Source organism: Pseudophryne corroboree, chromosome 9, assembly GCF_028390025.1.
Source record: "Pseudophryne corroboree isolate aPseCor3 chromosome 9, aPseCor3.hap2, whole genome shotgun sequence".
NCBI lineage: Eukaryota > Metazoa > Chordata > Amphibia > Anura > Myobatrachidae > Pseudophryne > Pseudophryne corroboree.
The window spans coordinates 230,034,604-230,049,118 of NC_086452.1; the positions used below are offsets into that span (position 1 = coordinate 230,034,604).

The window sequence follows — 14,515 nt, forward strand, 5'->3', positions numbered from 1 at the left end:
TGAACTGTCTAGGCCAGAGCCTACACCCCCCAGGTAGCGTCCCCTTCACCCCAACGGACTGCGGGACCAGGACCCAAATCGTTGGGACATGGGTCCCTGGTTGACCCGCTTGAATGGAGGGGAAGGAATGTGACCGGAGAGACAAGCCAGCCACACGTGTAATGGCGTCTGCGGGACTGAAGGGGTTAACCCTCGTGCCCAGCGCCATGTTGCGGACTGTTTAAAAGTTTGTTGAATGATGTGTTTTAACATGTCATATGTAGTGCTCTGTGCACCATTGCAGGAAGACATGTTTAAATGTATTTATTTTATATTCAAGACAAGCTTGGTGTATATTTAAAGGGAAACACGTGTTTAAATGAAATGTATTTAGAGGAAAAATGGCTCTGTGCTAGCAGAGAGGTGTGAAGGACAAAACCTTTTGATGTGTAAGTTCCTTAGAGAGAGATACTAATCACTGGGTCTATGGGCTTGGAATCTGTTTCATGTAGGGGATGTAATTGATTTACGATCTGTGAATGGCAGATAAAGGAAGGAAGACTGTTTGTTTGTATTGTAGCCATTCCTGTTGTAATCTTAAACACTGGGATTGCCTGCAGATGGGAATGACCAGACACATTTGTATTTTGAAGATATGTGATAAATTTATCAATAGTGAATGTTAATCTGATACCAAACGTTGTCTGGGTGACAGGAAGGAGGATATTGTTTTATTGCACTTATATCCTTGTAAAATGTAATTTATTGGTATTTTGTAAAATAACCTGATTGGTTGGAGAAGACAGGGAGGGCTTACCCCCCTGTGGTACTGTGTGGAAAACTGACATAAAAAGGAGACATGCGTGCCTCCAGAGTTGTAGTTGTACCATCTTTATTCTGCTGAAACATCTGATTGTATGCTGTTGCCCCTAGCAATAGGGAAGGGTTCTCTTTAGAACTATTGAGCAAATAAACATCTTTGCCTCAAGAAGACTGCTTCATCTTGTGACCAACAGGGTTAGGCCAAACCTAGCCCCGTCCTCCGGCTGTCCAGGGAAGTACCTAGCGTCTCCAAGCTCCGCCTTCCGCCAGCTACCGGTAGAGGCCTAGCAAGTGGCTAGTGGGGATTCGTCAGCACCACACAGCTGTGGTAAGGCAGTGCGTCGGCACATACAGAGCAGAACTGTGGTTCCAAACGCCACGGCAGGTTAGGAGTTTGGTGGTGGCAGCAAGAACCCGCCCACAACGCAGTGGGTGGAGTCAGTAACAGGCGGTTACTGACGGTAAGCGGGAATCCCCTATGTGGTCAGGCCTCGTGCGGCTTGACTTTCCATTCTGTGCGCAGTCGACGGGACGCGGCAAGCGGCGAGTGCTCCCGTACGGTACCGTCCTGTCACAGAAATTCCTTCCCCCCCGACAGGACGGTACCGTACGGAAGCACTCGCCGCTTGCCGCGTCCCGTCGACTGCGCACAGAATGGAAGGTCAAGCCGCACGAGGCCTGACCACATAGGGGATTCACGCTTACCGTCAGTAACCGCCTGTTACTGACTCCACCCACTGCGTTGTGGGCGGGTTCTTGCTGCCACCACCAAACTCCTAACCTGCCGTGGCGTTTGGAACCACAGTTCTGCTCTGTATGTGCCGACGCACTGCCTTACCACAGCTGTGTGGTGCTGACAAATCCCCACTAGCCACTTGCTAGGCCTCTACCGGTAGCTGGCGGAAGGCGGAGCTTGGAGACGCTAGGTACTTCCCTGGACAGCCGGAGGACGGGGCTAGGTTTGGCCTAACCCTGTTGGTCACAAGATGAAGCAGTCTTCTTGAGGCAAAGATGTTTATTTGCTCAATAGTTCTAAAGAGAACCCTTCCCTATTGCTAGGGGCAACAGCATACAATCAGATGTTTCAGCAGAATAAAGATGGTACAACTACAACTCTGGAGGCACGCATGTCTCCTTTTTATGTCAGTTTTCCACACAGTACCACAGGGGGGTAAGCCCTCCCTGTCTTCTCCAACCAATCAGGTTATTTTACAAAATACCAATAAATTACATTTTACAAGGATATAAGTGCAATAAAACAATATCCTCCTTCCTGTCACCCAGACAACTTTTGGTATCAGATTAACATTCACTATTGATAAATTTATCACATATCTTCAAAATACAACTGTGTCTGGTCATTCCCATCTGCAGGCAATCCCAGTGTTTAAGATTACAACAGGAATGGCTACAATACAAACAAACAGTCTTCCTTCCTTTATCTGCCATTCACGGATCGTAAATCAATTACATCCCCTACATGAAACAGATTCCAAGCCCATAGACCCAGTGATTAGTATCTCTCTCTAAGGAACTTACACATCAAAAGGTTTTGTCCTTCACACCTCTCTGCTAGCACAGAGCCATTTTTCCTTTAAATACATTTCATTTAAACACGTGTTTCCCTTTAAATATACACCAAGCTTGTCTTGAATATAAAATAAATACATTTAAACATGTCTTCCTGCAATGGTGCACAGAGCACTACATATGACATGTTAAAACACATCATTCAACAAACTTTTAAACAGTCCGCAACATGGCGCTGGGCACGAGGGTTACCCCTTCAGTGCCGCAGACGCCATTACACGTGTGGCTGGCTTGTCTCTCCGGTCACAGTAGACAACTGGGAAGCGGACTTCCTGAGTCGTCACGATCTACACCCTGGGGAGTGGGGTCTCCAACAGCAGGTGTTCCAGCAGATCATCCACCGGGGGGGCTGTCCGCAGATAGACTTGTTGGCTTCTCATCTCAACAAGAAGCTTCATTGGTATTGCTCTCGAACCAGGTATCCTCAGGCGAGGGCAGTAGATGCACTGATGTCGCCTTGGCCTTACCGGCTGGTTTACCTGGTTCCTCCGATTCCATTGCTCCCAAGGGTGCTAAAGCGCATCTGAAATCAGGGAGTCCAGGCAATTCTGATTGCCCCGGATTGGCCTCGGAGGGCGTGGTACGTGGATCTTCTAGACATGTCTGTCGAAGACCCTTGGCCTCTACCACTAAGAAATGATCTTCTTCAACAAGGACCGTTCATCTACCTGGACTTACGGTGACTTCATTTGATGGCATGGAAGTTGAGCGGAACATCCTAGCTCATAAGTGCCTTTCCAAAAAAGGTTATTGCTACCATGTTTCAGGCCATTTAGGTCCTGATTTCAGTTCTCAATTTTCTTCCAGAAGAAATTGGCATTGTTGCCGGAAGTTCAGACCTTCTTGCAAGGGGTGCTCCCCATACAACCTCCTTTTGGGCCACCTACAGCACCCTGGGATTTGAATGTGGCATTGGAATTTCTACAATCCTCCTGGTTTGAACCTCTGTTGACTGTAGAAGACAAGTACCTCACGTGGAAGATGGTGATGTTACTGGCCCTGGCTTATGTTCGCCATGTCTCAGAATTGGGGGCCTTATCGTGTAAAAGACCGTACTTGGTCTTTTACGAGGACAGAGCGAAGCTCCGTACCAGACAGCAGTTCCTGCTGAAGGTTTTCTCCGCGTTTCACCTGAATAAACCTATTGTGGTTCCGTCAAGTTCTGGCTCTTCTGCTCCTCCGGAGGCGTTGGATGCTGTGCGAGCCTTGAAGATCTATATCAAGTGAACGTCTCAGATCAGAAAGACAGATTCTTTGTTCGTGCTCTATGATGTGCAGAAAAAGGGTTACCCTGCTTCAAAGAAGTCCATTGCTTCTTGGACTAGGCTTACTATCCAACAGGCCTATGTGTTGGCAGCCTTACCTGTTCCTCAGTCTCTAAAGGCCCACGCTACAAGATCAGTGGGCTCTTCATGGGCGGCTGCCCGTGGAGTCTAGGCCTTGCAACTCTGCTGAGCGGCTACCTGGTCGGTGAAGAACACTTTTGTTAAGTTCTACAAGTTTGATACCCTGACCAAAGAGGATACCTACCTTTGGGACGTCCCCATCGTAATAGATTCCCCAATATCCCTTATGGATGTTAGAGAAAATAGGATTTTAATTACCTACCGGTAAATCCTTTTTTCGTAGTCCATAAGGGATATTGGGCGCCCGCCTCAGTGTGTTGACTTTTCTGCAGGTTCTCTTTATGTGGTTACCTGTTCAGCTGTTGCTGTTGTGGTTGCCAGCCGCTGATGGTTATTCTATGTTAGTGGTGTGCTGGTATGTAAATCTCACCACTCTTTGTTATCTTATTTCCTTCTCTCATATATGTCCTTTCTCCACGTTTTTACCTATAACTGCCTGTGAGAGGGGGCATAGAGGGGAGGAGCCAGCACACCCAGTGAAAAAATTTAAAGCACACTGGCTCCTTTGGACCCCGTCTCTATACCCCATTGTAGTAGATTGGCCAATATCTCTTATGGACTACGAGAAAAGTATTTACCGGTAGGTAATTAAAATCCTATTTTCTTGGGCACCCCACAAGTTCGTAAGAAGGGGAGGAACTAGGGGCGTGGCATCTTCTAGGTGGGCAGGAAGGGGCATGGCACCCACCGGGAAGGTGAGTTCCCCCACCTCCCTAAGATCACTTTAAGCACTGGGTCCATGTGCTTAAAGTTAAAATTGACACCCCAAAAACCTACAAAACTCATGTCACCCTTTTCATATGTTGTCCATTTTCACATCGACCTATTGTGTGTTGACCTTTTTCTCATGTCAACCTTGTGCAAGTCAACCTTTTGGGGGCAACCTAAGACACGGTCGACCTTTTCACTATTTACCTAATGAACCAATGAAGCAATGAGTGCTTCTGTATTTATCCCATATCAATTCTTCATTTTCTCTTTTGAAATAGTGTTAGTGTGCTGTTGTCCGCTGTCTCTCTCCCATTGTCTCAAAACAAACATCAGCTGACTAGGAGTATGCCTTGCTACAGCACAGAGAACAAAGTGCCTTTAACTATTGGAGCCTTAGGACGCAGGCAGAGGTGTAACTAGGTGTAATGGTGCCCGGAGCAAGGGTATGTTTCGGTGCATCCTCCCCTTTACTGAATTGGGTGCATGATACATTTGAAAATAAAAAATATTTGAAAATCATAAGTTGGTGACAGGGCCAGTTATAGACCTTGTAGTCATGAGGGTAAAAGTTTCCTTTGGGTGCCCCCATGTCTAAATAAGGGACGGTGCACGCCGAAGACAGACAACAAAAATATAGAGGCATGGCCACAGAATAGTACCAATTCACATTACACCGCACAGTAGAGCCCCTTATACACGTTCCGCCACACAGTAGAGTCTCTTATACATGTTACTCTGCAGCTTCTAATGCAGAGAGAGGTGCTAAAGCTGCAGCAGCTGGTTCAGAGAGGTGCTGCAGCATCAATGTAGAGAGTGGTGTTGCAACAGCCAGGGCAGAGAGAGGTCCAGGGCAGAGAGAGGTGTTGCAGCAGCCAGGGCAGAGAGAGGTGTTGCAGCAGCCAGGGCAGAGAGAGGTGCTGCAGCAGCCAGGGCAGAGAGAGGTGCTGCAGCAGCGGGTACAGAAAGAGGTGCTGCAGCAGCTGTGACAGAAAGAGATTCTGCAGCAGCGGGGGCAGAGAGTGATGCTGAAGAACAGAAGTAACCCTGCTGTACAGCTACAAGCAGACAGTGAGACATATAAAGAAGGCCGCAGAGGTGTCAGTGTCTCCTGCTATCGCCTCTGGCTTACACTGCTCCCTACCTAGTCTCCGAGTCTGAGTCAGTGTGCACTCCTCTGCTTCTCTTCCTCCTGCTCTGTGGCTGCCTGTCCAGTGGCCCACGGTATAGCAGGTGACGGGAGGGGAGGTGGGTCAGGCGATGGCGCACCCTCTAACTTTTCAAGCGCCCAGAGCTCGTGCTCCACCGGAGCCACCCTCGCTACACCCCTGGGCGCAGGTAACAGTGCCTCAGAAAAAAAATGTATGGGTCCCTAGTCCCTAAGGGCCCCCATAGGCTTCAGCCTGGTCACCTTAATGGACACTACGGCCCTGCCTAGAATGGCACCCTGCAGCCAATAATGCTACTGCAGAGCTGCCTAGAGCATCGAAGGGACACTCTAGACAGGCACCCTGCAGCTTCAGTTGCCCAGAGTGGACTTAATGGTAATAGCTTATTCTAAACATACTGTAGCATTCTTTCTTGCATCATTATCCATGTGGCCAGATTGAGTGGTGGGAGAGGAGAGAAAATTCCCATTATAGATTATGTTGAAGTTCATCAGGAACAAAAAGGATTTGAATCCGTGGTTAATTTATTACTTATGCTGGCTGTGAGATACAATGTCTGTCAGACCTACAGACATTTTATCTGACAAGCTGAAACCCATAAGATTTTGTGGCCATACACTCATAATAGCTGATCGGGTGTGGCAATACACTGTTCAATTATTGGCCCAATCAGATGATTATTGGCTGATCAGGGTGATAACTGGACAGTGTATACCCAGCATTAGTTATTAATGGGTGGGTGTTGTTCCTGTAACCACTATTTAGTGCTATTTAGTTTAGAAGTAGAAGGCTCTGTGGAGCTGCTCTTTGCTGGAAATTTCCAGTATCCTATGTAGGATATGAATAATAGAGGTTTGCTAGAGAGCTGCATTTAGTGCTCCTGGATATGTCTTAATAAATAGTGCTTGATGACGTCCAATACAGAATGCTGTGTTGGCTCGGTGGATCTGAAGTTATCTTTGTGAAAAGTTATGGGTGTAAATATATAGACCCGGCAGCATGTGGATACAAATTGTTTTATTGGCAATTTACAAGAATTGCTCCACTCCCACCTCCCCAAACACACACTCCTCCATATTCTCACCCCACAACAATAATTAGGGAAGCAGTCACAACCACTCCATCATCCTAGCCTGTCACCCAGTCAACCACACAACAGACCTTTGCCATCTCCTCTTTCCCCAACACCACATCCATCCCAGCGATAGATAGATATTAAACAGACACTACTATCATCCATTAGCAAATATGTTAATAGGCATACAAGGTATCAGATAATACCTCATCTCAACAATTTACAGCACAACACTTCCACCAACATCCACTGACATACCAAAAATTCACCACAACTAATAGGTAAGGTTACCTTGTTTTCTGTGGGTGGGACATTCTAAGGTCCATTATCTTTCAACATACAAGAATGTCCACAAAAATCTATTTAATTTAACTGCACACAGTGTCCCCAACATCCATATATCTTCTATCCCCACATCTGTATACATATATTATCAAGGTCGTTTAGTAACTTCCAGTCACATCTACATATTTGTAATCTGGGATGCAGTAAGGATGCTGGCAGTCGAAATCCCGATGGTTAGAATACCAACGGATCCTGACGGTAAATTCAGGGGTTAGGGTTAGGCAATAGAGGGAGGGTAAGGGTTAGGATGTGGGGGAGGGGCAGTTAGTGTTAAGCTGCTGAAGGGGGTGGTTCGGATAGGCTGTGCAAGGTCTGTGCTAGGGTTGGGTTAGGGATAGGGTCAAAATACATGCTAGGATCCGTCAGGATTTTGAACATAGGGAAGCCTTTCAATCCTCTTATCTCAATATGTACTGTCACTTCAATAGCATAAGATATATCAAAGGTGTTTTGTACACACTAAAAAGGGATCTATCCCTTACTTCTGTACTATCAAGCACATGGTCATTTAAGACCATACTGGTTATTAATCCATATCAGCAGTACCCAGCAAGAGGTAGGAACAATAATAAAGCCTCTAGCATATTTTTCAAGACTTCTTTCACCTGCTGAAAGGGGTTTCGAATAGTGTACAAAACCCCTTTGATATATATTATGCTATTGTGACAGTATATACTGTATTGTAATGTTCAGGCCACCCACTGTGCAGACACCTATTCACCATTCACTCTTCTACTGTAAGATATACTTCCTGTGGTATCTCTGCAGAAGTCTGGAAGATAAGTGACCTCAGTGGGCACAATAATCATCCATCCCTAATATAGGGATAAGATATGTATGTATATACTTTAGATTGACTAGATAACTATCATGATATTGGTATGTGAATGGATAAGAGTATGGAACGGCTTCCCGATGTTCAAAATCCTGATGGATGCCAGTAGTATTTTGACCCTATCATTTTAACTTTGCTGTTTTAGCAGTGAAGATATAAGATGTCAATTTTATTTAAGCATAAGTCATATGTAAATCCTTTCTTTATCATCATTACTATATGCAAATACAAACTTCTATAACAAATTTATGTTGTTTTGTTTTTTTTTGTCCACATTTTATTTTCTTCTCTCTTATATTTCAAGCTCCCTGCAACCCACAGAATGTTGAAGCTGTAGCTAAATGTGAGGATAATACCATAGCGGTGTCATGGAACCCGACAGATGGGGCTGCTTACTATACAGCATATGCCTTGGGGAGCAGCGGTGCTTCCTACAACTGCTCCACAGTAAACAACAGCTGCCAGATTACAGGGCCACATTGTGGAGAGAGTCTATCAGTGTCTCTTGTTGCCTATGATAATGATTGTTACAGTATGAATAGTGATCCAACAGAGATAGTGACAGGTATGTTGTATATCAATAAAGATTTAGAGAAGTCCAACTAGAATTTATCTGCTAAATACATACTTTACAGATCTCAGCTCTCAGAGTTGTGGTACCTGAAAAAAATTAATATTTTGGAGGTAGATTGTGGGGATACCAATGAATTTAGGGTATAGGGTGTAATACAGGGGGTAATTACAAGTTGATCGCAGCAGGATTTTTGTTAGCAATTGGGCAAAACCATGTGCACTGCAGGGGAGACAGATATAACATGTGCAGAGAGAGTTAGATTTGGGTGGGGTGTGTTCAATCTGCAATCTAATTTGCAGTGTAAAAATAAAGCAGCCAGTATTTACCCTGCACAGAAATAAAATAACCCACTCAAATCTATCTCTCTCTGCACGTTATATCTGCCTCCCGTGCAGTGCACATGGTTTTGCCCAACTGCTAAAAAAATTCCTGCTGCGATCAACTTGGAATTACCCCCACAGTGTGGAGATGGCCTTGCATGCTCAATTTTAATTTTTTAAAGAAAGTAGAATTAAAAAGAGTTTGAGTTGTTTGAGACTCTTAATATAATCAGAAAGATAGTCCTTGCCCAATGTGGACGCACCAGCATGAAAAGAATGCCCCTTCAATTCTTCTAGCTAAGGAGTCCGGTATTGCTCCAGGATGGTGTATCAGGGTCATTCACTGTACCCCCAAGAGACCAGAACAGAGATTCCAACCCTGTAATGCTTGGGCTATAGAACTTGTAAGAAGAAATTGTAAAAGATTAAAAAATGGACCTACCTGTTCACCCAAAAGGCCCAAAAGACAACTTGAAAAAGAGCCCTGCAACCATTCAATAAGATGTGATAATTGAGCCTCTTAAAAATATGTCCTCATATTAGACAGGGCTAAAGCACCCAAACTCTTGGATGTAAGTAAAGTGTTCAATATTTTATAAGTTGGTTTACCAATGCAAGGCAAAGTAAGAAAGTATTATTGATGAAGTATCATTGATGAACTATTGATGAAGATAAAGATTTTATTAGGGAAAGAAATCATTGAATGTTGCAAGACATAAAGGTACTGGGTTGCTTGACCATTTTGAATAAGTTTACCCTACCCATTACAGCATATGGAAGTTTTCTTCAGCTATACTGTATAATTTATAACAGTTTGAAAGACTCTGTTACTTTATTATTATTACAAGCACAGGTTGAGTATCCCTTATCCAAGATGCTTGGGACCAGAGGTATTTTGGATAGCGGATTTTTCCGTATTTTGGAATAATTGCACACCATAATGAGATATCATGGCGATGGGACCTAAGTCTAAGCACGGAATGCATTTATGTTACATATACACCTTATACACACAGCATGAAGGTCATTTTAGCCAATATTTTTAATAACTTTGTGCATTAAACAAAGTGTGTGTACATACATACAATACATTTATGTTTCATATACACCTTATACACACAGCCTGAAGGTCATTTAATACAATATTTTTAATAACTTTGTGTATTAAACAAAGTTTGTGTACATTGAGCCATCAGAAAACAAAGGTTTCACTATCTCAGTCTCACTCAAAGAATTCTGTATTTCGGAATATTCCTTATTTCGGAATATTTGTATATGGGATACTCAACCTGTATATACAGTACATCCGGTGGGCATCTTAATACAAATCCGATGACTGGGACATTTGCATATGTTTGCATAGTCGCTGCATACAAATTTGCAACTATGAAGACATTTACATTTCTGAATTAGACCCATTATCCCCAAAATAATCCTACCAAACGTCTATCAAATCCGAGCCTGCTACCATCAGTATAAGCAGAAGTGGGCTGACCCCTATCTAGTGAGGAAAAATATGAGATCCAGAGAATGACTGGAGATGCAAATAGACTCTTGCAGTGAGAAGTAGCACTTGTCTGTCAGACACTGATATAAGATTTACATGGGACAAGATATGGTAAGATACGTAATGGCAAGAGGAATGCCTGTCCCGAGAGGATACTGCACCCTCCTCACATCCAACAAGACCATTTCTGCTGCAGGTTTAATCATAATAGTAGTATTAGTAGGAGTGAGGCACAGGCCTCTCTCTACCTGTCCAAGGATGGGTCCATGATGTTGTTAAAATCTCTCAAACACAGAATTGAAGTATCAATGAAAGAGCAATAATTGAGACTGCCTTGGTAAGAATACAACTTTTATAAGGTGGAGGGACATACATGAAAGGGGGCTCTGAGAAAAATCTACCATGTACATCTGGAGATGTTTAAATGAAAGTATAGGTTCTTCTTAATATGTTTCTGTTACTTAAGCAATGTCGGGATCATGCTTTTGAAGTTATAGCACCAATGAATGATTGAAGTTATCACTAAGGCCCTTACCATTCCAAGTAAGGATACAAAGCCACCCTTCCTTCCCCCCTTATCGAGGTGTTAACAGATATGCTGTAATGCAGGGTTAGGCTGCAGCAGCAGAGGGTTAGGCACTAGGGGGAGGGCCAAGGTTAGGCTGCGGCAGCAGAATTTTAGGCTCTAGGGGGAGCGCTAGGGTTAGGCTGCAGTAGCAGAGAGTTAGGCACTAGAGGGCAAGCTAGGGTTAGGCTGCAGGAGAAGAGATTTACAGTTAGGCACTAGGGGCAAGGGTAAGGTTAGACAAAATTACTATCAGAAGCAACGTAGGACCCGCCAGAAGTCATCAGGACATCTCCACCAGATCCAGAAGACACCGCTGGAGCAACCGTACAAGGTAAGTCTCCATTAGACCACCAGGGACATTTTGTTGACCTTCTAATCATGTCAACATTTCACAGTGTCGACGTGATGAATGTCGCCATGTTCAATCTTGACATGCCAGGACAAAATAAAATAAAATATACCAACCCGAGAAAAATGTACACGAAAGAAAAATAAAAAATGCAAAATTTACAACATAGGAAAAACTACAGTGAATATGTACCTGTACAAACACATGTATAACAATAATTGAACCTCAAATGCAAGATGAATAACCCCACAAGCTAGCCCAAACTAGATGGTAGACTATCCACAGCCACATCCTGATTATTATACATTAATAAAACAACTCAGGTATACCTATGCCCAAACAATAAAGAACGAAGAAGAGCAAACAGCCTATCCCTAGATTCATAAAAACCTAAAAAAATAAATAAATGGGTTTGGAGGTATCCCGGAGCCGCTCAGACCAGGCTGGGATCGGGGCCTACCGCCCGCACGGAAGCCACGGCCTAAATTTGCAGCCACGGGCGAAGCCGCTGGTTTGCGGGGCCACAGGGAACTGCCACAGGTACCTTGCTGCAGCCCAGGCATAGCGGTCCTCCGTCAGATTTCCTCATACCTACTGGTGCCCTGTGACTACTGCCTGGCCGTTCCGGGTGCTGTCGGGGGAAGAGCCGCGGCACGCACGGCGGGCGCCCGCCATCTTGATTCTGGAGGTCTCCCTCCCTGCACCTTCTCCTCCCATGGGCCAGCATCAGTGAATGACCTCTGTGCTCCTGTTATAATGGGAGCTCCAGTGACGGGTCTTCAGAGCTGTGAGCCCAGCTGGGGTTAGTCTGCAGACTACACCCTGCCTCTGAACTGAGTGCTGTAGCCTCAAGCAGCCAGTCCCTCCAGCAATATCTGTCCCTCAGTGTGGAGGTTTGTGACTGGGATTCCTTTCCCTGCTTAGCACCAGATGCCTACAGCTCCATTATTTCCCTGTTTGCCTGTGCGTTCATAATTACCAGCTGCGCTCCACTCAGCCTGTTATGCAAATAATTACAAGTATTAATAGTGGATGCACCTCTGCCATTCTATATACCATCTCTGCATGGCTGGACCCATCACCTGCTTCTTAATTTTTCTACTTCAATTCTATATGGTTTTATGGTTTCAAGCCAGCAATACTACTGTCTTTTTGATAAAGACTTCTCCAGGCACCTATATATCTCTACCCGCACCAGCTGTTTCCTGTGCCCCACGCGCTGCTTTGTTATGGCTGCATTCACTATATGGGACTCCTTTATTTCTCAGGTACGCAGCCTCTGATATTTGCTCTGGTCCTGACTGCTCCCGCTGAACTTTATCCCCCTGTGCGGTGCCAGTGTGTGGAAGGTTCTGCCTTCCCAGATGTCACACCTCACGCTGCATAACCCTCTCTTCCGGTATGACCGGTCCTACAATATAACCCCCAGAGTATGGAGGCTCATCTCCCAACTAATGTCCTGCTAGCCGCATTTCTTCTGGGGGTATGTGCTGCTGCTGGCTCTGACAGACGTGTTGTTCTAGCCACATGACCTTTTTCAGTGTGTTTTAGTGATACTGCATTGCCTCATGGTGAGAGGTAAGAAGAATTCACAAGGGAGTGGATGAAAGTCAAAAAAGGGAACTGCAACCCCTGCCATGGAGACCCTATCCTCGGCCAATATGAGACAGTTCTTCCTTCCCCAGGCTCCACCCCTGCTGGGGACACCTCTGTTCTATCTACTCCACGCCTCTCGTCTGCATCAGACTCTCCCTCCTGAGACGGTGCTCACTTGGAAGAACTGAATGCTGTCCCAGAGGCGGAAGGAGCCTAAAAAATCTTACACCTGCTCCGTTCCATGCCGATGAAGCAGGATTTTGATCAGCTGGAAAATAGGCTTAGAGATACCGTCCGTTCCGAGATTGCCCATGTACAGTCTGCGGTTTCGCATACTGAAACCTGGCTCGTCTCATTGGAAAGCTTCTCTGCCGCCTCGGTGTCGGCCCACAATGCTCTCAGGTCTGTGGTTGTCCGACAGGCGACAGACCTGCATCAACTTCAAGAAAGCCTTGTTGATCTTGATAAGCGCGGAAGGAGAAATAATTTGAGGATACGAGGGATTTCGGAGGACAGTCCGCCCCAAGGTCTTGTTGACTTCCTCACGCAGGTCTTCAATGAACTTTTAGGCCAAGACCCATCTCTTGCGATTGAGTTTAATAGGGCCCACCGGGCACTGAGACTCAGGGAAGCACCAACGGATCGGTCAAGGGACGTCATGTGTCGGCTCCATTATTATGCGCAGAAGGAGGACATCCTCCGCAAAGTCCATCATTTGGATGTCATTGAAATAGATGACCAGGGCATTGAGATTTTTCAAGACATGTCGTGGTCCACCCTACAGAGGCGGAAAGCCCTCCAGCCTCTCTCTGCGGAACTTCGCAAGCTTGGAATCAAGTATCGGTGGGGCTTTACTTTCAGCTTGCATGTTTCTTATAATGGGAAGTAATGTATGTTCGAGGACACGACTGATTTGCCCCTCTTTTGTCAAGCGCTTGTCCTTCCCTTGGTGACGCTTTTGGACTGGCAGGAACCTCTGGTTCGCTCTATCCCACCTGGACTCTCTCACCCTGATAACGACTGGCACGTTGTCCACCGTAACCCAAAATCTCCTAAAGAGCAATGTAACCTTCCATCTATGGCAACACAGTGATGTCTTTTAGTGACCTGACACGCTACATACTCGCCATTGTAAGAGACTTTTCTGTTCTACAGTGGTTCTGACTTTGTCACCGTTGCCTTCTCCTGTGATGTGCCTCTGCCACCTGTACCATTTCTTTGAGGCCTTCTGCAGCCCTGGACAGGAGAGATAACCATCCTAATCTGCAACGATGAAGGTTTATGTTCATATTTCTGTGTTATTGTTTTCTCACTAGGTTATGTGTTTAGAATGATGCTCTTTTTGTGTTAATAATATATGCTTTGATATTAGAGTTTGTGCTGTCACTAACCCCCTGCTACCCCCACGCCGCCCTAGTCTTCTTGGTCTCCGGCGTGTCTTCATGCCCGGGCTCCCAAGTGGCGGTAGTGTGTTTGTGTTACTACTCAATTGGATGTTCTATGTACTACGGACAATGTTAATTATTTCAAATTGTTTCTCTACTGGGTATTTCATGTTTTCCTTTTCTATTCTTTCCCCTTCCCCTGTTTGTCTCTCCATCCCAGAAATGCTGATGTCCTCCTCTCATGCTCCTGTGCATAATCCCAGAATGGCAACCACTAAATTTGTTTC

General features: G+C 45.2%; 1 protein-coding gene and 1 long non-coding RNA gene across 5 annotated transcripts in view; one reads left to right on the top strand and one right to left on the bottom strand.

The window, feature by feature from the left end:
* Positions 1-14,515, bottom strand: part of LOC134957922 (uncharacterized) — a 119,735-nt gene that overhangs the window by 52,963 nt on the left and 52,257 nt on the right. The gene's annotated exons all lie outside the window — the stretch shown is intronic.
* LOC134957196 (fibronectin type III domain-containing protein 7-like) overlaps positions 5,965-14,515 on the top strand; it is a 42,550-nt gene continuing 33,999 nt past the window's right edge. Inside the window, exons 1-2 of the mRNA XM_063938892.1 lie at positions 5,965-6,049; positions 8,234-8,494. Of these exons, the coding sequence (XP_063794962.1) occupies positions 5,965-6,049; positions 8,234-8,494 (346 nt within the window). The remainder of the gene's footprint in view (positions 6,050-8,233; positions 8,495-14,515) is intronic.